Source organism: Macrotis lagotis, chromosome 4 (assembly GCF_037893015.1).
Source record: "Macrotis lagotis isolate mMagLag1 chromosome 4, bilby.v1.9.chrom.fasta, whole genome shotgun sequence".
NCBI classification, from domain to species: Eukaryota; Metazoa; Chordata; class Mammalia; order Peramelemorphia; family Peramelidae; genus Macrotis; species Macrotis lagotis.
The window spans coordinates 2,043,646-2,067,867 of NC_133661.1; the positions used below are offsets into that span (position 1 = coordinate 2,043,646).

The window sequence follows — 24,222 nt, forward strand, 5'->3', positions numbered from 1 at the left end:
TATTTTATATCTTGTAATATTCTCTTTCTCTTGCTTGATCACAAATCCTTTCTCCATAGATCTGACAAGGCAAACTGTTCTTTGCTTTCCTAATTTGCTTTTGGTATAACATTTTATGTTCAAATTATGTATTCATTTAGACATTGATTTATGTAACCTAGTTTCTACCATATTGTTTTCCAGTTTTTCTAATACATATATTGCCAAATAATGAATTCTTATCTCTGAAGTTGGGATTTTTGAGTTTATCAAATAGTATATTACTATAGTCATTTCCTGGGTCTTGTATAACTAAACCATTCCACTGATCTATGACTCTATTTCTAAGCTAGTACCAAATAGTTTTGAACTATGACTTTATTTTTGTGAAAAATGTGTTTGTAATTGTGTTTATATAGTTCTTGGGTTGTCTTGGAAGGTAGATTCCCAAGTATTTTATATTGTCTAGAGTTATTTTAAATGGAATTTCTCTTTCTTGCTTCTGAACTTATTTATAATATATGTATAGCTATCTATCTATCTATCTATCTATCTATCTATCTATCTATCTATCTATCTATCTATGATTTATGTGGTTTCATTTACATCCTGCAATTTTGCTGAAGTTGTTATTTCAATTAAGTTTTTCCTTGATCCTCTAGGTTACTTTAGGTATACCATCATGTCATCTGCAAAGAGTGATAATTTTGTCTCCCTATTGCCTATCCTAATTCCTTCAATTTATTTTTCTTCTTGCTAAAGCTAACATTTCCATTACAATAATAAATAACAGTATTGATAATGGGCATCCTTGTTTCATGCCTGAGCTTACTGGGAAGGTTTTTAGCTTATTCCCATTACAGATAATATTTGTTGATAGTTTTAGATAAATACTATTTATCATTTTAAGGAAAGTTCAATTTATTCCTAAACTCTCTAGTATTTTTAATCGGAATGACTTCTGTATTTTATTAAAAGCTTTTTCTACATCTATTGCAATAATTTGTTGATATTTGTTGGTTTTATTTTTCATATAGTGAGTTATTTTATAGTTTTTCTAATACTGAACCAACTCTGCATTCCTGGTACAAATCCTACATGTCATAGTGTGTGATCCTTGTGATCTATTTCTGTAATCTCCTTTTAAGTATTTTAATTTTTTTTGCAACAATTATCATTAGGGAACTTAATCTATAATTTTCCTTCTCTGTTTTAAATCTTCCTGGTTTAGGTATTAGCACCATATTTGTGTCATAAAAGGAATTTTATAAAACTCCTTCTTTGCCTAGTTTCCCAAATAGATTGTATAGTTTTGGAATCAATTGTTCTTTAAATGTTTGGGAAATTCACTTATTAATCCATCTGTCCCTGGAGATTTTTTTTCTTAGGGAGCACATTCTTTTCTAAAATAGGTTAAGTATTCTATTTCCTCTTCTGTTAGTCTAGGAAATTTGTATTTTTGTAAAAATTTATCTATTTCATTTAGATTGTCAGATTTATTGGCATACAATTAGGCAAAATATTTCCTAATTATTTCTTTGATTTTCTCTTAATAGATTATGAGTCCATCCTTTTCATTTTTGATATGAGTAATTTGGTTTTCTTTCTTTTTTAAAAATGAAATTTACCTATTTTTATTGTTTTTTTCTTAGAACTAGCTATTAGTTTTATTTATTAATTCAATGATTTTCTTACTTTCAATTTCATTAATCTTTCCTTTGGTTTTTCAGGATTTCTAATTTGATGCTTAATTGGGAATTTTTAATTTGTCCTTTTTCTTTTTAAGTTATTATTTTTCTAACTTTTTTATTTGCACATTCAATTCATTAATCTATTCTTTCCATATTTTATTCATGTAAGCATTTAGAAACATAAATTTTCCCCTCATTATTGCTTTCACTGCATCCTATAAATTTTGGTATGTTGTCTCATTATTATCATTCTTTATGATGATTTTTTTATTGTTTTTATGATTTGTTCTTTGATCTTTTAATTCTTTTTTTAAATTTAATTTTATTTTAAGGTAATGGGGTTAAGTGACTTGCCCAAGGCCACACAGCTAGGCAATTATTAAGTATCTGAGGCTAAATGAACTCAGGTCCTTCTGACTCCAGGGCCAGTGCTCTCTCCACTGCACCACCTAGCTGCCCCTGACCCATACAGTCTTTAGAATTAGATTTAGATTATTTTCAGTTTATTTTTAATTTATCTTTCTACTTCCCTCTATGGAATGTAATTTTTGTTGTGTCATGATCTGAAAAGAATGAATTTAATATTTTTGCCTTTCTGTATTTGAATGTGAGTTTTTATGCCTTAATAGATGGTCAATCTTTGTGTAAGTACCATGTACCACTTTTTTTTCTTTCTTTTTCTTTCTTTCCCCATTTAGTTTTCTCCAGAGGTCTATCATGTCATCTAACTTTTCTAAAATTTCATTCACTTCCTTCACTTCTTTCTTGTTTATTTTTAGGTTAAATTCATCTACTTCTGAAAGGGAAAAGTTGAGGTCTTCCAATAGTGTATTTTCTCCTGTCATTTAGAAATTTGTATGCTCCACTATTTGGTGCATATATGTTAATACTGATATTACTTTATTTGTCTATGGTTCTTTTTAGTAAGATGTAGTTTCCTTCTTGATCTCTTTTAATTAGACCTATTTTTCTTTTTTCTTTGTCTGAGATCATGATACTTTAAATGCTCTTTTGAAACTTTAGCTAAAGCATAATATTCTACTACAATCTTTTTTTCTTTTGCTCTGTTTCTCTGCTTCAACTGTGTTTCTTATAAGCAAAAAAAGTGTAGATTTCTTGTTTTTAAATCATTCTACTATCTGCTTCTATTTTGTGAGAGAGTTCATCCCATTCACATTATGATCACTAACTCTTATTTTCTTCCATTCTATTTTTCCTCTGTTGGTGCTTTTCTTTCTCTTTCTTTTCATCCTGTCCCTCTTCACCAGTGTTTTACTTATAATCACCACTTCCTAAATCTGCCTTCCTTTCTCTCAGACTCTTCCTTTCATGTCCCCCTTCCCCTTCTATTTTCCCATAGAATAAAACAGATTTCTATACCCAACTGTGTACATGATTTCTTCTTTGAACCAAATCTGATGAGAACAAAGTTCAAACATTACTTACACACTCTTCTTTCCCTCCATTGTATTAGTTTTTTAAATTCCTTTTCATGTGATATAATTCACCTTATTCTGCATTTCTCTTCCTTTTTTTCATAGTACAATCCTCTTTCTCACCTCTTTATTTTTTATACCATCCCATCAAAGTCAACTTAAACATGTACCCTCTGTCTACCTATACTCCTAACTACTCTAATAGAGATAAAGTTCTTAAGAATTATAAATATTATCTTCCCATGTAAAGGTGTAAACAGTTTAACCTATTTGAACACGTTTATTCTTTCTTCTTTATCTTTTTTATGCTTCTCTTTATTCCTGCATTTTATAATTGAATTTTCTCACCAATTATGGCTATTTTTTCATCAGGAATGTTTGGAAATCCCCCTTTTCATTGAATGTCCATTTTCTCCTGGAAAGATTATGCTCAGTTTTATTGTGTAGTTGATTCTTGATTGTAATCCAACCTCCTTTGCCTTCTGGAATATCATATTCCAAATCCTTTAGTCATTTAAGGTAGAAGTTGCTAAAATTTGTGTAATCCTGATTGTGACTCCTCAATATTTGAATTGTTTCTTTCTGATTGCTTATAGTATTTTCTCCTTGACCTGAGAATTCTGGAACTTGTCTATATTATTCTTGGGAGTTCTCATTTTAGGATGTCTTTGAGGAGGTGATCAGTGAATTCTTTCTTTTTTCTTTTCTTTTTTTTTAAGGTTTTTGCAAGGCAAATGGGGTTAAGTGGCTTTCCCAAGGCCACACAGCTAGGTAATTATTAAGTGTCTGAGAATGGATTTGAACCCAGGTACTCCTGACTCTAGGGTCAGTGCTTTATCCACTGCACCACCTAGCTGCCCCAAGTGAATTCTTTCAATGGTTCTAGGATATCAGAGCAGTTTTCCTTGATAGTTTCTTGAATCACACATCTAGGCTTTTTTAAAAATCATAACTTTCAATTACTCTAATAATTTTAAAAATATCTTTCCTGGATCTATTATCCAGGTCAATTGTTTTTCCAAAGCTATATTTCATATTTTCTTCCACTTTTCATTCCTTTTTATTTTGTTTCATTGATTCTTGATGTCTCAGTCATAACCTTCCACTTGCCTAATTTTAATTTTTAAGAAATTATTTTCTTTGGTTAACTTTTGTACATCCTTTCCCAGTACTACTTTTTAAGGCAGTTTTCTTCAATGAATTTATGTTTATCTTTTTCAATTTTTGGTGCTTCCTTTATCAAGCTCTTGACTCTTCTTCTTTTCACAATTTTTTCTGTTCTATTTAATTTTTAAAATATTTTTTGAACTCTTTCAGGTGGACTTTTTGGGCCTGAGGCCAATTCATATTTATCTTTGAGACTTTGAGTATAGCTGTTTTGACATTGTTGTTCTCTTCTGAATTTGTGTTTTGATCTTCCCTGTTGCCATAATAATCTTCTGTGGTCAGGGATTTTTTTTTTCATTTTTTCTCATAATTCATAACTTTTAAAGTTCAGCTCTGCTTCTGGGGTACAGGGGGTCCCATACTTTCTATACTGGAAACAGAGGCTAGGTGCTGGCCTGCTGCACTCTGGGACCTCTGGGGTTGATGATTCATCTGTTCTCTGGGGTCATTTAGCCGAACTGCACTTGTTTCAGGCCTGCCAAGTCTGTTCACTAGCCTGTGGAGGCATCACAGTTGGCCTTCTGTGCTTCTGGTTGGGGTCTTGGTTGTTGATCTGTGCTAGGGCCAGCAGGAAGCTGGCTTCCTTGGACATTGCTTAGGCTACACTCCCTTTCACCCAAGTGAGAGAGATCTTTCCTACAGTCTCTAAGATATCTTGAGCTGGAAAAGGATTTTATCCCATCCTTGCTCCAGAATTTATTTTGAGATTTGGCTTAAAATTGTTTCAAGGAAAACTGGATAGAGCTCAGGATACATCCTACATTTTCTCTGCCAATTTGACTCTGCCTCCAATGCCACCTTCTTCTTGAGCTCCATTTCATTCACCCCTCAGTACAATGACTACTCAGTTCTCAGGGCACTACATCTCTGTGTGTGTGTGTGTGTTTGTGTGTGTATACACATATATGGACAAACATACACATATGCTTATTTATAATTCACAGATGATTATATCATATATATTCTCACACTTGCCTCTAGGCACTTTTGAGAACATCCTATTTGGTTTATTTTTTTTCCTTTTGAGAGACAATCAGGTGGTACAGTGGATAGAGTAGATGAATTTGTTCTGGAATGAGGAAGAAGAGTTTAAATCTAGCTTCAGATCACAGCTACTAGCAATGTGGCTTTGGGAAAGTCACTTAATCTCTCTCTCTACCTCAGTTCTCTGATCTGTAAAATGAAGATAATGATAATATTCACCTCTCAGGAATGTTGTGAGAATAAAGAGATAATATTTACAAGACACTTGGCAAACTTTAAGACACTATATATATATATATATATATATATAAATTCTCACTCTTATGATTTATTTCCTTATAAACTTGTAGCATAGATCTTGTGCTCTTTATAAATTATTATTATTATTATTACTATTATTATTTCCATTTATATCCTCCTTTTGCTATCTTTTTTTTAGTGTAGATCAGGTAGAAACATTCCGGGATGTATCTCTCTACAGCTGTTACTGTTTTAAGGACTATCCTGTGCACTATTTTATAGGTGAATTAAATCACTGCTTTTCTCTTAATTGAATAACAGTTTTGGGATGAGAGCCTCTTGTAGATTTGCTGCCACATCTCTGCACAATGTCAGTAGATGACAAGATGATGGGGAGAATATAGACCTTATCCTCTTCTCACATTTTCTTTGGCTCAATTTCTGTATGTGTAGGTTAGAAAATGAGTCGTTGGTATGGTGATAGCCATTACAGTGTTGTTCCCACATTTTCCTGGTTCAATGGGTGAAGATAATTGTGGGCAATGATTTTGTGGGTGATAATGATCTAGTTCGTTATGGTTTATTTTTGGATTTTCAACATTATTTTGAGGTTTGCATTTGTAGAATAGGGAACTGCCATGTTAATTTATGAAAAATAAGTTCCTTGTGCATTGCCATAGCTACCATGTCAAATCTTACTAGGTATTTGTTGTTGTTCAGTCATTTCAGTTGTGTCCAATTCTTCATGAGCCCATTTGGGGTTTTCTTGGCAGAGGTACAGAATGATTTACCCTTTCCCTCCCTGGATCATTTTACAGATAAATAAACTGAGATAAACAGGGTTAAATGACTTGTCCAGGGTCACTCAGCTAGTTAGTGTTTGAGGGCAGATGTGAACTCACGACAATGAGTCTTCCTGACTCTTTGTCTGCCACTCTATCCACTGGGTCACCTACCTGTCCTGGCTAGATAGTTGGTAGGTGTTAAATTTTTGCAGCTTGGGGCAATGTGTTATACATTTCTTTCATTCTATTCAAAATTTATATTAACAAATAAACCTAGGCTCCTTAAGGCTAACTCTAACACTGTAATTTTTGGGCAATGATCTAGTCCTGAATAACCCTTTGCTTCTGTTCCTCATGTATAAAATGAGTTAGTTAGAGAAGGAAATGGCAAATCACTCTGATATCTCTGACAAGAAAATTCCAGAAGGGGTCACGAAGAGTCAGACTTGACTGAACCACCTGAACAGCAAATCCCTAGCAAGATATGTCTTGGTGGCTAGGGTTATACACCACGAATTTTTTATTTTTCCTAAGCTGTCAGATCCCTCTTCCACCTCTATGCTCCTGTAAACAAATCCACATGACTTAGCCATTTGGGGACAACCCTTCTCAGAACACTTTTTCTTTAGTTTCCTTGGATGTTCCCTATGGAGGACCTTCTGCTGCCACTCTTGTAGTTTAGCTATTTATGGGCTCCCTCTAGGGGCAAACCACTTTAGTTACACTTGAAAAATAAAATCTGTAGGCAAGGTTTTATTATGGTTTCCTGAAGTAATGTCTGTTTTAAGAGCATTTCTGTACATCTTTATCCCAAGAACATCCATCCATCCTCTTCCTGTGGTGAGGAAATGTTCATCTTTGTAAAGCTGCCCTAAGGCCAAAGGACTTGTGTTTCAAGATGATTTTACAGAGTTCTCTTTTCATTGTATTTGCCCCTCTGCTTTACTTACATGTGAAAACAAGGGGCAACTTTGCATTTTAAAACCCTGAATTCTGAATTCTCACCTTTCCTCCCACCCCACTCCCCATTTTGAGAAATCAAGTTATTTTATCTAGATTAAAAATGTGAGTTATGAAAAACATTACCACAATAGTTATGCTGTAAAACAAAACATATTCCCCCTCCAAAAAAAAGAAGCATCAAGAAAAATAAAATAAAACAAGTCTGCTTCAGTCTGTCTTCAGACACCATCAGCTCTGTCTTGGGGATGGAGAGAATTCTTTTACTGTCCTTCATTTTTAAACAACAGTTTATTTTTTCAGACAATTCGATGGATCTTCTTGCCCAGAAGAAATCAAGATATTTTTAAGTGTAACAGAATCCTAGAAACAATATCTGCTGGTGGCCAGAAATCCTCCCCATTCCCCTGATTGTCCTGCCCCATGATCACCGGGCTAGTTCCTCCCAATCCTAAAAGAGGGCAAGGTGGGGAGTCATGAGAAGAGGAGAGCAGCCTGGGGAGGGCGCAAATGCCAACATCATATTAGGGAGAAGCTGGGATTTGGGCAAGGACAGAAGTCCTTGAAAAATCACAGTGACCACCCCCACCAGAGAGGATCAAATCTACAAGAGACAATGAGCCCAGAACTGGTACCATCCGACTCTTCTTCCTGGAATGGGGTGACTCCTTCCCTAATCACCATTTCTGAAGAAGAGTCTTACTACCTGTTTCCCTTTGGATTCCAAAGTCACATCCCCATAAGATACAGTTAGCTCACCTCTGCATTACTAATTTATGAATTTCATTACTTAGAAGCAATGGATAAAGGAAATTATAGAGCAAATATCTGGGAGCTAGGAAGCCAGCCAGACAGACCGACAGATCACACATATCCAGTCACATACCCACACCACATGATTCAACTCTTTAGTTTTATAAACAGATGATAGTGGATGTGATATTTAGCAGAATCATAAGGGTCTTTAATTGTGACTCTGAAAAATGTCACTTTTTATATCAGTTGTTCTCAATGTTGTTATGCTCAAGCTACGTTTCAAATGGAAAACACTCCTGTTTAGTCCTCTGGCAATCTTGCTGTACTTGGGTCTCTTTGAATAAGGATAATGATTAATAACATGACTAAGAAGAGGCTAGTTTCACCCCTTCATAGCATAGAATACACAAATATTGCCACCCTTACCTAAAGCAGAATCTAGTGGATAGACTTGGAGTCAAAGCTTCAGAAATTTATTAGCTGTATGACCCTGGAAAAATCACTTAACTTCTACCTGCCTCAGTTTCTTCTTTTGTAAAATGGAAGTATTAATAATAAAACCTCCTTCCCAGAGATATGGGTACATAGTGGGCATTTAAAAATAGACACTTACTTTTCTTTCCTCCTTTTCTTCTTTCCTTCCCATTTTGTAGATGAGGAAACTGAGGCTCTAAATGACTCTCCATTGTCATAGAGCTAGCAGGTCTTCTACTTGCAAGATGAGAGTCTTGAGGCAGATGCATCCTTCTCTCCTTGATAGTTCATGTAGGTCCCTTTGAACGTAGTCCATCTTCACTATTGAATGATTGATTGATTGATTGATTAAGAGCTCTAGAATCCTTCCTGCCAGACCACAGCAAGAAAGTTCCTGCTTGATCATTGTATCATTTCTCCCCTTTGCCTTTTACCCTGGGAATCTTCTCATCTTTGAAGCAGCCCTAGAATCCCAGGCTTATGACAAGCCTTTGTCTATAGAAAGGGCTCTCTGCAGCCAGAGCTCCCAAGCATGAACTCCATCCACCTCCACAGAGGTAAGCCTGGCTTCTTAACCCTGAGCCAGCTGATTCCCCTCGGAGCTTCAAGGTTTCCACTCTCCAGCTGCCAAAACATGGTGGGCTCCGAAACTATCAATCATGAAACCTTGGAAATGAAAAAGGATAATTCTCAGCCTCCCCTTGGAGCCCTGAGCTCCTCAGAAAATGTGAGTAAATAGATGGTTTTATTTTTAATAGATGAAATTACATTTCATAAAACTTATTTATTTTAATTACTCTAGGCTTTTGCATTTGATCATTTCCTCCATTCTGATGCCCCATTTCTGAATTTACCACTCATGAAATCAAGAAGCCTGGCAAATCCAGACACAGGAAAATAGATATTGAAATGGGATTGCCCAAGTTTTCATCTTGGCTAAGTGTCCAGAGACCCTATAGGGTGGGCACCGACAGGTGACTGGTGGCCAGGGGTCAACCCACTGCCAAATACAGATGTCTCTGCCATGTCCAGCTCTCCATCAGGGACTCCTTTGGCCCACCTCTCCTATATGGAAGGTTCTAGACAACCAAGGTCTAGACATATAGGCAGTATGTATCCAAGTTCCCAACCTGTGCTCAAAGCCCCTCCAGTCTGTCCTGTCATGTCAGAGTTCAAGAAAGGGAAGTTAAGCTCATCATTCACAGTCCTTGGGGTTCTATGTCCCACTACTCTTCATACAGCAAGCTACAGGAGAGGAATCCTGTTCTCTGGAGCCAGGGAATCTGGGGTCAAATCCCACTTCTGATGATTCTTACTACTTGTATGACCATACAGAACCTCATCTTCCTTGGACTCAATTTCTATATTGGTAAAACAGAGGGTTTAGACTAGGTGTCCTCTGAAGTTCTTCTAAAACCAGGCATGCCATCCCTTATAAAGGATTTTTTGACAACCCAGCTGATTTTGTCTACAAATTTGCATGCATCCTGATATTGATAAATTGGAGTCATTTTTTCCACTGAGGCACAAGATCCAATCAGAGATGCTTTTTCCTGAATGTTGGATTGATCTCTTGCTGAACAAGATGCCTGATGGTTTCATGTGAACTTCCTCTTTTTCTTTTTTTTACTATGCCCCTTTAACAAGTTATTACTGATCTATGTGGAGCATAGGAAGGGAATGACCCTCCTCAACATCTCTGGACAAAACTGGGCTTAAAGTCTGAGAGTCTGAGGGCAGGGCCCCTGGGCCCAGACTGGGATCCTCTTGTGGCTTGCTGTTTGGCTTTGGCTCAGTCATGTCCCTTCTCTGGGCACCATTTAGAAAGGAGGGGGGAGGAAGCCAGAGTCTCTGCTCCCTGGGGTCTTCTCTTTCTGGGGTCACCTTGTCTACACCTCTTTCACCTATTCCTCTTGTACTTCTAGGTATGCATCGTCCAGAAGCGAGACACGGAGAAGATGTATGCTATGAAGTACATGAACAAGCAGCAGTGTGTGGAGAGGGACGAGGTCCGCAATGTCTTCCGGGAGCTTGAGATCCTCCAGGACATTGAACATGTTTTCTTGGTGAATCTTTGGTGAATATCTCCTTTTTGTGTTGAGATCATGTCTGGGAGTTTGCAAGAAGTGTTGGTCAGTGACGAGCAAGAGGGTAGGAGGCAAAGGGCACTCTCCATGACTGTTCAGTTGGTCTTGGGTTGTTTTTAGAGCCAGAAGAGACTTCAGGGGTCCCTCAATCACATACACATACTCACACATACTCATACATACACACTCACATTTCAGTTGCCATTTGACTCCACTCACCATCCTTCATGTTCATTAGGATGATTTCTGGGACTGAAATGTTCCTCCCTGAACACTACTCCACTATGGGTTTAGACTTCTCCATTAGAATATTTCTTGAGGTAAGGGACTCTCATACTCTTTGTATTTGTATCTCCCCCCCCATTTATTAGCACAAAATTTGGGACTAATATTTGAAAAATTATCAATTAATCTTTTCATTTATTCATTGGCCTAGTCTATTCCCCTTACAAGGGGGGAACTGAAGCACAAAATAGGATAATGACTTCTTGGAAGTCAATTAAAAGGGCAGATTTGGGCTTTAAGAATATTGTTAAATTTTTCAGTAGTTTGGAGGATGTGCTGGAGAGGAATGAGATTGGAAACCCAATTAGGAGACTACAAGTCTAACCTTCTACTATAGCCCAGGTGAAAGGTGACAAGGGTCTGCACTAGGGTGGCAGCTGTGTGAAATGCAGCCATCGATGCTGCGAGTGGGAGGGGAATGTGAGTGATGTTATAAGCCCAGAAGAGATGAGATTGGATGGTGGCATGGGCATAGGCATGGGCATGGACATGACTGAAAAAAATTAGGGATGGCAGCAAGGCTGTAAGCCAGAGTGACAAGAAGCATGGTGCACTCTGCAGTAATGGGAAATGAGGAAGAGTGGATTTAGAAGGAAAGATGATGGGCTCTAGCTTGAACATGTTGAAGAGCTCATTTCTGTATTCCCAAATAGTCCCTGGAAATGCAAGTCTGGAGAGGGACTAAGAATGGAGATAGGAGTCTGGTCATCACCTGCACAGAGAGGATAATTGAAGTCTTGGCAATCAATGAGATCCGAGTAAGATAGAAGAGAAAGGAAATGGATGAGGATCCAGGATGGACCTTTGTGGGACCAAGTTCAGGAGGCATGCCCTCAGTGAAGATCCAGCAAAGGACCCTGAGTGAGGGTAGTCAGACAGCCTGGAAAAGAATTATGAACAAGTGGCATGAGAAAACTCAGAGGAGAATAGGGTGTCCTAGAGCTTCCAATATCAAAGAGGGGTCACTCAATACCAAGCATTTAGTAAGTGCCAAAGAAAAATGAAGGTTGAGAAAGGGCTGGATTTCCCAGTGAAGAGATCTCTGTCTTGAAGACAATTTCAATTGCTAGGTGGCTACAGAAACAAGCATATGAGTGGGAGGGGAGGAAGTAGAGGCAGGTTTTGGTAGGTGCTTGGCAGACCCTAACTTGTCCTTTATATTTCCCATCATTGTTGGACCTTCTATTCAGAAATATTCATCTCTAAAACATTCCCTGTTAAGATAAACTTGCGAAACATTAGGCTCCAGGATCTTGAAGGATCCACTCTACTCTGGGACTACCTAATGCCAGGCATGTTTTCAGCAGGAGGGTTTGCTCTTATCTTCAAGAAACTTCATTGTGGGGAGGATCTAGTGGATAGAGCACTGGCCCTGGAGTCAGGAGGACCTGAGTTTAAATTGACCTCAGACACTTAATAATCACCTAGCTGTGTGACCTTGAGCAAGTCACTTAACCCTATTGCCTTGGGAAAAAAAGGTCACTTACTCTATGATAATCCAAACCTTAGTGATGTTTGGTTAAATGACCTCATTACAGAATTATAGAATTTTTCTATGAGTTTAGGTTGGGCTGCTGAGGTACCTGAGGAATCCCACATTCCATAATTTTATAGTTCTGTGATGTGGTCATCTAACCAAACATCAGTAAGGTTTGGATTATCTTAGAGTGAATGAACTTTTTTTCCCCCAAGGCAATGGGGTTAAGTGACTTGCTCAAGGTCTCATAGCTAGGTCACACTCTGAGGACAAATTTAAACTCAGGTCCTCCTGACTCCAGGGCCAGTGCTCTCTCTACTGCGCCACCTAGCTGTCCCAAGTGACCTTCTTCTTGACCTGCTCATTTTGTAGATGCTCAACTTTCTCAGTTGCTGTGTCTGGTCAACATTCTTATGAGCCAAACATGTATCATGGAAATGTGAAACTCTTTCCCTGTTGGTAATCTTGCTGACTTCGTCCTTACTTTCTCCTTCCAGGTACTCATTTCAGGATGAAGAAGACATGTTTATGGTGGTGGATTTACTCTTAGGGGGGGACTTACGATACCATCTACAGCAGAATGTGCAATTCACAGAAGAGACAGTCAAACTCTACATCTGTGAGATGGCACTGGCTCTTGACTACCTGCGGAGTCAGCACATTATCCACAGGTAAGTGATCGCCATGCAACCTTGGTTATAACAGATGGCATTTGTCTAATGGATCAGAGTATAGTCATCAGTACAATCAGAGTCAGCCCTTGGACAGAAACACTGACACAGTAAATGTGTTTGGATTCACTTCAGTTCTATTCAATTGAAGATATATTAGTTAGATTGATAGTATATGGCTGTGGTCTGGTAGATAGAGGGCTGGCCTCAGAGTCAGTCTACAATACTGGCTGGGCAATCCTGGGCATCTCTCAATGGTCCAGGTGGTTTGCTAAGACTATAATATTCTTGAATGAAAGGAATCCCCCCAACATTGATAAAGACCCAAGTTTGGACTTCCCAAAAGAAATATTTACTAATCTGGGATCTGTTCTAGATGCTGGGGACACAAAGACTGCAATAAAACAGTGCCTGTCCTTCAGAAGTTTACTATCTTCTGGGTCTCTATAGCATGCACACAGATTGAAAAAAGCATAGGAGAGCATTAAAAACTAGAAGAATTAGAAAGTTCTTATGTCAGAAGGGTCATCTGAACAAAGCCAAGGTGGTTGAGGCAAAGAGGAGAACATTCAGGAATTAGGGAAATCTGGGCAAAACCAGTTAGGGGATATGCAGTGGATAGAGTGCCAAGCCTGGAGTTTCAGGAAGACCTGAGTTCAAATCCAACCTCAGATACTTCCTGCTTGTGTGATGCTGGGCAAGTCACTTCTTCCTGTTTGTCTCAGTTTCTTCATCTGTAAAATAAGCTGATAAAGAAAATGGCAAACCACTTCAGTGTCTTTGCCAAGAAAATCATAAATAGGGGTCACAAAGAGTCAGACATGACTGAAACGATTGAACAACAACGGGGAGAGGCATGTGTCTAGGAGAGGAGGGATGTTGTGTTTGATGAGCAGCAGGTCATCTGGTTTGACTTGAATGTGGAGTGCTGGAAAGGCACATAATATGTGAAATGAGTGAAAGAGTGGCAGACAGGATGACGAGGCCTTTAAGTGGCAAGCAGATCATTTTGTATTTCAACCATAGACAAGAGGAGCCAGTGAAAGTTCTGGAGAGGGGACTCATAGTCATATGTTCACTTCATCGGTTGGGTGGAGGATGGATCATAGAGAGGGGAGACAAGGAGCAGGAGTTTGACAAATATTCCAGTGTAGGCATTGAACTAGGAGCTGATTAAGGTTTGAGCTGGGATCAAGGTAGTGTAAGGGGGAAGATGGGGATGAATATGAAGTATGTTATAAAGACTGCTCCAAGATGATTGGATCCATAGGGTGAGGGCTGGAGAAGAGTCAAGGGTAGCTCTGAGGGAAGAATTTAGACTTGAGGGACTGAAGGATCTCAGGAGGGATGTTTGGGAAGAGTGGGTGGGTTTCAGAGGAAGAATTGGACATGCTGCATGGGAGACTTTGAGCAGTATATGAGGATTGGGCCTCTAGCGGTGATTAGTAGCTGAGTGTGGCTCTGTCATACCCTTATTGACCAAGAGGAGTAGATTTCTAGGGACCCAGGACAGCTCTCTCCAAGGTACTGACATCATGTTCCAGGAGGAAAATTAGCCATGATTCAGCTTGTCCGTCCACAAGCAACAAGAGTCAGCCATCCTGGGCTGTGTGGGAATTATCTTTAGCCAATTGCTTTAATCCTGGGCTGGTTTCCTGCCATCACTCACCACTCATCACTGAGACCATCTGCTGTGTACACATGGAATCTAAACTATTTTTATATTAGCTCAGAGCAAATGTAATTAGGAAGATAAAATGACAGCATTAATGTCATCCTCTGATGCCTCATCGTGGGCTCTTAGGGCTGTACCATCAGACTCTGTGTCACGCCAGGTCCTGCCAAGCTCAAGGTGGGCTCTAAGTCTGGCATCTCTGACCCATTATGGCTCAGTGTGTGGTAGCTCAGCCAGGAGGTGAAGACCAAAGACTGAGAACTCAGGGAGCACTCTTGACAAGGACCAAAGGTATGGGGAACTGTTGGGGGGGACATATAAATCAAAGACCAGGGGTCTTTGAAAGCAAGGATCCAGAATCCCCTTCCTTTTTGGAAGGCCACTCTTTCCCTGGACAGAGGTCTCTTGAACTGAGACACAGCTTATATGCTGTTGTGGCTACAACTTCCTGATAATTCTAGGAGGCTGATGAGCTATTCATTGACCCATTGAATTGGGACCCAAGTGGTGCCATGTGTCTTACCCTCTTCCTCCCTGGAGAGATGAGGCAAATGGCTTAACTGAGGTCACTTGGAGAAGTCTTAGATCATAGGCACATGGGACTTTCCTCCTCAGTCCAGAGGTCATCCCTTTCCAGCTTGGCAGGGCCTGGGAGAGCTCAACTCAACTCCACTGGACAAGACTATGAAAGGCCAGGCCCAGTCACAAGCCTTGAAGGGTTTCCAGCAGTGACTCCTACAAGGAGGTCTTAGTACTAAGTATATCCTCCTGTCCACATCTTCCAGCTGCTGAGACTGGAGTCATTCTCATAGTCAGGAGTAGGCCATAGGAGCCAAATGCGGACCTTCTCTGCTGTGGTATCCCCCCCAGACCCAAGGGGCTGAGATGAGGCAATAGCAATCATCATAGCATATATCTCACCACAGTCATCCTCGGGAGTGCCACCTTGCCCCAAGTCTGTCCCACATTGTGCTTGGCTAGATCAAATAGCTGCTGGAAGTGGGGGTGGTGGCACAAGAAACTAGCCCAGGGAACGTGCTGGAGGCCTGTCCAGACCTTTGGAGATTCTGGTCTAGTGCAGAAACACTGGGACCTAAAGAGCATCAATAGGTTATCATTCACGTCTGCCTCATGACTTATTCTCTTCTTCTGCAGAGATGTGAAGCCAGACAACATTCTCCTGGATGAACAAGGTGAGGAAACAAACCTGGTCACAGGACTGGGGGTGGTGGGGGTGGAAGGAGGAAGGAAGCCCTGGGTGGCCCCTGAAAGCCCATAGCCAGGCAGCCCCTAGTTCCACAGTAGCTATGGCTTCCAACACATTTGAGGTGTGTTTGGGTAGGGAGTAACAGTCTATCTTCAGTTCCCCAAGGAAGTTTGCCAACAGGAAACGTCTTGTGAAGCTGCCTCCCTTAGGCTGACCTTGGTGGGGGGACCCTGTCTGGAGTACCAGGCTGTGAGTTGGGCTCCCTGGGGGACCCCAGGACCTGTCAAACCAAGAGGCCAGCCCAATGACTTGGTTAAACTCTCCATGAGGATGAATTCTCCTCACCAGTGTCCCTGGGGTCCCTCACCCCCCCTTGAAAAGTAACTTCTTTGGGGAACCTCAGTATTAAGAATATCAGAGGGAGCCCACCCCCAGTGGCACCCACCTGAATTAGGAAGCCATGGCTGGGTGGCTTCATCTCTATGAGGCTGCACCCTATATTCTATAGCATTGCCTCTATGGTGTATAATTAGCTGTCTTATAAGAATAACCAACCTTTCTAAAGTCCCTCCTCTGTACCTATGCAAAGCCTTTTTAAAAGTTATTTCAGTTGATCCTCAGGACAGCTCTCAGAGGAAGTGACATTATCATCTCCATTTTATAGTTCAGTAAAGTGAGGCAAATGGTCACACAGCACATAAGTTTCTGAGGCAATATTTGAACTTGGGTCTTTCTGATTTGAGATCTTACAGTCAATCTGTGGCCCCATCTTGCTGCCTGAGATACCTGCCTAACTCTGGCCGATGATGCCCTTCGCTCCATGAGATGCAGTCCTCCCTGGCCAAGATTTCTATCAATTATTCAAAAGCATTTTTTAGTGACTAGTCACTGTCTGGTGCTGGAGATATACAAAGAAAGACAAAGATATGGTCCATGTTCTCAAAGAGTTTCCATTCTAGGGAAGGAATGACATATGGATCAATTGGTGGTTTCCAGCTGGGGTTGGGGGAAGAGCTGGGGAAGGAGGATGAGGAAGGCCCTGCAGAAGATGAGACTTGATCCGATCCTGAAGGAAGCTTATTTATTAGGACTGCCCTCCCCCCCCCCCCCCCCCCCCGGCAGGGAGAGAAGAAATGGATACCTTGAGGCATCATCTATCTGTAGCCAAACCAAGATCTAGATCTCTGGATGCATTCATCTATATAAACTTGGGTAATGTTAAAAAGGAGCTTCCCAAGTTACAAGGCCCCCAGCAGCCTCCCTTTTGGGGGGAATGGGGGAGGCAGGCCATGGCCATCATGCACAAATTTCCAAGAATTCAGTGTGCTCTGAGGAGGATTGAGAGGCAGAGTTTGGCAGCTCCTTGAGCCATTGTTGTTTCCTTATTTTTCTCAGATATTTAACTTCAACTTTAAACATTTCTTTTGCCTTGAAGGACATGCTCATTTGAGTGACTTTAACATTGCAACGATTATCCGGGATGGTGAAAGGGCAACTGCGTTAGCGGGGACCAAGCCATATATGGGTGAGAACTAAGACTTGGCTCAGTTCAGGTGATAGCTTCCTGACAGGGCTTGGAAATGGGCACATCAGAGAAGGGAGGATGGGGAAATATCATGGGTGGTGGAGCCATTCAACTAAGGTGAAATGCCTTGGCAGCAGTTTTGTTGCTGCTTCAACTCTGATTTTGTATTGTTCTTTGGTGAAAATCAAACCAAACCAAACCATAGAACCATAGATATAGAGATGGAAAAGACCTCAGAGGTCACTCAGGCTGGCCCTCTCATTTTATAGAAGAGAATCAAAGATTAGGGTACTAAAGTGACTTGTCCAGGTTCATGCAGCACTTTTACAATAAAAGGATGGAAATTCATAACTACTGACCCAAAAGTTAATTTGTATTATGTAGAATGTTTAGCTAGCAAATGAAAACTATGACGATTAAACCATTACCTTCTCTTTTGTGGCGGGAAGCTCCAGAGATCTTCCATTCCTTTGTCAACAGAGGGACTGGCTATTCCTTTGAAGTAGACTGGTGGTCAATGGGCGTGATGGCTTATGAGCTACTCCGTGGCTGGGTATGGCTTTCATTGTTTAGCATGTGCATGGAGTCTGATGTTAGTCACTCGTTCTAGTCTCATAGACTCACAGAGCCTTGGGGGGAGGGACTTGAGGATCTTCCCATCCAACATCTAGTTCCTTAGGTGGGAGTAATGGGCCTGTGGTCTGAAACCCAGTTTTCTTTTAATTGGTTTCTTTTTCAACTTTCATTTTAAATTTAAAATGAAACAACTTTCATTTTAGTTTGCTCCCCCACCCCATTGAGAAAAACACACACAAGCTCTTGTTAAAAGAATAAAGTCAAGAAAACCAACACTCATGTGGGCTAGGACTAAAAATGTATGTCTTATTCTGCACCCCAGGTCCATCACTTTTCCATAAAGAGGAGGAGCTTGTCTCATCATCGACCTGATCCTGATTTTCTTATTCTAAATCTATTGAATTCTTCTTTTTAACATAACAAGTTTTTTGGTTTGGATTTTTGTAAGGCAATGGGGTTAAGTGACTTACCCAAGGTTGCACTGCTAAGTAATTATTAAGTGTCTGAGGTTGGATTTGATTTCAGGTCCTCCTGACTCCATGGCCAGTGCGGTATCTACTGTGTCACCTAGTTGTCACAACACAACAAGTATTTTTTTTTGCTACTTATTACATATAAAGCATTTTGCTTAGTGTTGTGGATACAGAGACAGAAATGAAGCAATAGTCCCTGCCCTCTGGAAGTTTCTCTTTGCAGCCCATTCTTTTCACTATAACAGGTCTTCTTTAACACAGTACCTCATGGATAGCTCACACCCATCTATCAGACCTCAAATGGAGACCCAGATGGACTTAAGATGATCTTCCTAAGTCGGCTAGATTCCCTTTTTGCTGAACCAGGGGCACTGGTCTCATCTCTATTGGGAGCCAGATGGGACCAACCTATGAGCCCGTTACTCTCTAAACTTCATCTTAGTTTGGACTTCAAAGTCACTGACTCAGAAGATTGGGGACTCAACCTTTTCCTCCTTAGATTCCCTAACATAGTAGAAAGAAAACTGCTATATTTGGATTTCCTCCTCTTTTCTTCTGTAAAGAAAGTACTACATCTCCTAAGCTATTTTAGCATAACCTAACTTAGGTAACCTCAATTCTACCACCTCCCTTCCCTTCAGGCTCAGCACTCCTCCATCCCTTACTTTCTTGATTATTCCTCTTGCCTTTCTATCAATTCTAGACTTTCATTTCTTGATCCATGGTCTTTATTTTTTTCTTTTTTTAGACTCTGGATTCCTCATCAAATTAAAGCTTCTAGGTATCCCCCTTGGGCTCAGTCTTTTTATTGGGTTCTGTGTTATTGACTTCCATATTTTGATCCCTCTCCCCCTTTTTATGTTGTGTCTCACTCCTAGAACTACCAATTCCTTCAAGCTACAGAGGCTACAGTGATATTGGCCCCAAGGTGGCCACAATTTCTTGTGGCCCTGATTGTGTAGTTCATTATAACCCTTTACTGTCATCGTTTTGCTATGATATCCCCTCTCTGAGTCCATGTCTTCCCACTCTTGTGGAATCTAATCTACCCAGCAACTTTGATTTCTCTTTTGCATGAGAAGGATGAATTATCTCTCTAAGCATCAGATACCTGAAGATTATAGCCATTATGAGGACTTTATTTACACTATAGGATATTTCTCTTCCCACATGGGAGTGTCTTTCAGTGGGATGCACCCTCTTCACTGAAACTAGATTTCTCCTTTTTTTTTTGAATTCCTCTCCATATCTCCTATTGGTCTTCTTCTGAAAGACTATAGTAGTTATTTTCCCTTCATTGTTATCCTTTGACTTGAGTAGAATCATATTTTTTCCTGTTTTCCCTCTCTCTGCAGTTTAATCAATGCACAGACACAGACATAGACACACACACACATACCCTAAAACAAAATACTGATTCACCAGTGTGCTATAGTGAGGTTTGACTCATGATGTGTGAAGCTTATTTCTCCAACATCACTTTCTTTATTTGACTTCCACTCTGACCCTTATCACATTGGGTACCTTTAGAAAGAAATCATTTAATGGTTTCTCTATTTTTATTTTGTTGATGTCAGTGGTTGCTATGTTTATCTTTCTTGTATTTCTATTGTCTGGAGTGTGTGAAAAGCAAATAATTTGTTCATATTTGGTTTTCTTCGTAAGAATATTTTTGAACGCCTCTTTTAACTGAATACACATTTTTTTCCTATACGATAAGATTCAGGTTTTCAGGATTTGTCATCGTGGGTTACATCTTGAGTTTCTTTGCTCTTCAGAACATATTCCATTCCCTTCTGTGGTTTCTTGTGAATGCAGAATAGTCTTGTGTTCTTTAAATTTCCTTTTGTTTATATTTGGGATCTTTCTCCTGGTCATTAGACTGTAAGCTCCATGATGGTGAGGACTTTTTTTTTGGCTTATATTTGTATCTCTAGCACTTAGCCCTGTCCACAGCACATATTAGGCATTAAATAAATACTAGGTGACTGACTAGTTTTTTACAGAATTTGTTATCATTGGAATTCTCAATCTTACCTCCATGTTTTTTGGAGTTGATAGCATAGGCTTCGCCCCACCAAACAATCATCTATAGGTTCTTTTGATTGGCACATTGTTTTGTGCCAATTCTTGCATTTCAGTGGTCAGATTTTTTGACTTGTCATATTTTTGGGGAGACCTAAAAATCCTTAAGTTGTCTCCCTGAATGTTGTCTTTAAAACCACCAATATGTTTGGCTTGTATGGAAATTATGTTTTCCTTTGATATTGGTTTCTGCTTCTCTTACTCTAACTTGTCTCTAACATAGTGATTCTCTTTTCTGTTTCTTTGATGAGGTGTTCCTCATGGATTCACACCAATTATCTCAGTTATTTAGACCATCAATCATGCATTTACAATCCCCATTTATTTTTTAAAATATTTGGAAACATTTTATGGTCTCATGTTCTTGTAGAAATGCACAGTCATTTTCCACTTAAGATACTGGTTCCTTTTTCTTTGTCTTAAAATATTTACTCATAGATGTCTAGACATGGATGGTTAGCTTATTTGAAGGTCATGTTCTCTTACGTTATTAATATCTCTTTGTTGGTTAATTTACTTGTTCTCAAGGTCTATAGCTGAATTTCTTGATCTTGAGATTTTTAGTAAGTTCAATTTTCTCTTTTATATTATGCTTTGGCTCATTTTCTAATTCCTTCCACTTTAATTGTATTTTCCCTGCTAATGGAACCTCAAAACTCACTCAGCCTCCTCCCATATTGGTCAGTTTTTGTTTTATGAACCTCAGTCTCTACCTCAAGTGGCTTCTAGGGAACAGAACTGTGCCAGATAGATTCCAGTCTTCTTTTCTCTGGGCTCAATGAATTGCCCCTTGTGTGTGTCCTGCCATACTTATCCCCTGTTCTTCAGTTCTCTGGCTCACCTTGTTGAAGGAAGAGTATTGCCCCCATGCTGTCCAAGCTACAGAAACTTCTGACTTTTGTTTTTCCTCAATATGAGAGTGTGTGTGGGAGAAGTGGGGATGTGTAGACTTGAGTTTTGTTGCTAGCAGATGTGTCGGCCAATGTAACCTTGCCAGAAGGGGTGGGTAATGGGTGATTTAGGAGTTAAGATTTTAGCCTCCTTTGTAGTTTTTCAAGCATGTAAGAATTTCTTTTTTTTTCACTGTTTAAGGAATTTTTATTAAAGCAAGAATTTTATAATCCAAATTGTATTTCCTTGCTCAGCTATCAATTCTGTTATCTAAAACAGTGGTGATATTCTGAGCTTTTCCACAGTAAAGAATTACAAAATTAAAGAAAGGAATGAAAAATATGCAACGCTTCACGAATTTGCGTGTCATCCTTGCGCAGGGGCCATGCTAATCTTCTCTGTATCGTTCCAATTTTAGTATATGTGCTGCCGAAGTGAGCACAGCATGTAAGAATTTCTATTGTCTCATGTATAAAGAAAGCTGAAATTTATTTCTAGTACATAATTCCTATTTTGGAGAAGTTTGAGAAGTGATGAGGATCAGAGAAAGTGTCTAGTCCTTCATCTTGGAGGTCACATCACTGGGAAAGACACTAACACAAAACAGATTTTCCTTCCTGCTGTGCTGATGGGCGATGAGTGCCATTTCCTCTCTTTTCCAGAGACCCTATGACATCCATTCAAGCAACCCAGTGGAGTCCCTGGTCCAGTTGTTCAGCACTGTGAGTGTCCAGTATGCTCCAACGTGGTCCCAAGGGATGGTCAGACTGCTGAGAAAGGTAAACTTCTATTGCCCCTGCCCTGCAGTCCTCCCAGAGCAGCCAACTGTGGTCAATGACAAGAACAAGCCCTTGATGTCCTGTCTACAGCACCCAGCCTTGCGGGGAAGCTAGGGCTCATTATATAGGGTTTTATTTTTTTTTAATTCCTACAATTTTATTGCTGTGCTAGATGGGCTGACTACCAATTTACATCATTAATGAGATATAACTTTCTCATAGCATCTTGTTCCTTCTCCCTTCTGTCAAGGTCTGTGCAGGGGCCTTGGTTTGAAACAGTGACTCAATTCTGGCCTATAAGCAGAAGAATGATGTGGAATCTCATCTCCGACAGGCAGAGGGGCACCAGACATCAAAGGGTCACTAAGATCCATGTGTCTGGGCCTCCTATGGGCTACCTGGCTTCCCAGGCCCATCGTGGACAAAATTGAGTCCAAGTTGGAATGACTCAATGAATTGCTGTGAAAATGAGTGCAGAGCCCTGGCAGAAAGGAAGAAACACCTTGAATTGAATCACATCTGAGTTTCTTAACCATTTTTTGTGTCATGGACCTCTATGGCAGTCTGGTGAAGCCTGTAAATTCCTCCTCTAAATAAAGTTTTTAGATGCAAAAAAGTAAAATACATTACATTGAAATAAAAATATAATTTTTCCCCATCCAAGTTTACAGATCCTCCTGAAATCTATCCAAAGATCCCTTGATAATCCATAAATCCCAGGATAAGAGACCCTAACTAGAGGAAATATAATTCAAAATGAAAACAGAAAGATAGGTAATACAACTCCCAACTCTCATAGTATATTTAAGAATATACTTGTGACATGTATGTGTGTGTGTGTGTGTGTGTGTGTAGGTTGGCATACATCTACACAAACATACGTGCATAAAGGAAAGAGAGCATAGTGTAGTGGACAGACAACTGCCTATGGAAGCCAGGGGAACCTGTGTTCAGATTCTGCCTATGACACATATTGGTTGTGTATTTCTGGACAAGTCCCTGAACCACTTACCCTGAGCTCTAAGAATAATCTCTAAGCTGGAGCCTGCAGAGAAGGGTACAGCCTCCACTGGCAGAGGGAATTTCCCCATCTGGGTGTTCCCAAGACTGATGAAGTCAGATGTCTAGGACCTCTTTCTAGACTGAATTCCTTTTTTTTTACTTATTTTACTCTTGTAATTGATATTTTATTTTTCCAATTATATGTTTTGAAAGTTTTTCAACGTTTATTCACATACATATGCATATTTATGAGTTACCTAATTTCCGTCTACTCTCCCTTCCCAGCCCCTTCCCCTTGGTGGTGAACAGTCTAATGAACATTGTACATGTAAATTTGTGTTTAACATGTTTTCATATTAATCATTTTCTGTATAAGGAATTAGGACTAAGGGAAAAGAAAGAAAACCATGGAAAATGAAGGAAAAACATAAGAGATGTTCATTTGATTTCTATGGGATTTGGGACTTTTAAAAATATTTTTCCTCTGGATGTGGATGGCATTCTCCATCCATACCAAGTCTCCCAGGGTTGTCCTGGACCTCTGAACTGCTGAGAGGAGCTGTATCCATCATTGTTGATCCACTATAATTTTTTTAATGTGAAGAAAGTTTTCTTGGTTCTGCTCCCTTCACTCAGCATCAGTTCTTGTAACTCATTCCATGGTTCTCTAGAGTCAGACTATTCATGGTTTCTTATAGAACAATAATATTCTATAGTATTCATGTACCATCACTTGTTCAGCCATTCCCCTCAATTTCCAATTCTTTGCCACTACAAAAAGAGCTGCTATGAATATAATGGAACATGTGAAACATTTGGAACATGAATCAATTTTTATAATTTCTTCTGGATATAGACCTGGTATTGGAATTGCTGGGTCAAAGGGTATGATCAGTTTTATTGTTCATTGAGCATAGTTCCACATTGCTCTTCAGAATGGTTGGATCCATTCACAACTCCAATAGTGCATTAATGTCCCAGTCCTCCCACAACTTTTCCAATATTGATTGTTTTCCC

The 24,222-nt window shown here is 39.6% G+C and overlaps 1 protein-coding gene and 1 non-coding gene across 5 annotated transcripts in view; one reads left to right on the forward strand and one right to left on the reverse strand.

The window, feature by feature from the left end:
- Positions 1 to 24,222, forward strand: part of STK32C (serine/threonine kinase 32C) — a 194,627-nt gene that overhangs the window by 164,047 nt on the left and 6,358 nt on the right. For 2 of the 4 annotated variants that reach the window (XM_074232132.1, XM_074232131.1), the window contains exons 3-8: positions 10,398 to 10,549; positions 12,819 to 12,992; positions 15,823 to 15,860; positions 17,310 to 17,399; positions 17,849 to 17,952; positions 22,087 to 22,203. In XM_074232132.1, coding sequence (XP_074088233.1) covers positions 10,431 to 10,549; positions 12,819 to 12,992; positions 15,823 to 15,860; positions 17,310 to 17,399; positions 17,849 to 17,952; positions 22,087 to 22,203 — 642 coding nt within the window. In that variant the 5' untranslated portion in view covers positions 10,398 to 10,430. Of the gene's footprint in view, positions 1 to 10,397; positions 10,550 to 12,818; positions 12,993 to 15,822; positions 15,861 to 17,309; positions 17,400 to 17,848; positions 17,953 to 22,086; positions 22,204 to 22,453; positions 23,242 to 24,222 lie in introns of those variants that run through there. The other 2 variants (XM_074232133.1, XM_074232134.1) reach the window with 2 other exon arrangements.
- LOC141523202 (U6 spliceosomal RNA) lies at positions 21,760 to 21,866 on the reverse strand. The gene has a single exon (XR_012478393.1). It is a non-coding gene; the product is annotated as a U6 spliceosomal RNA (small nuclear RNA).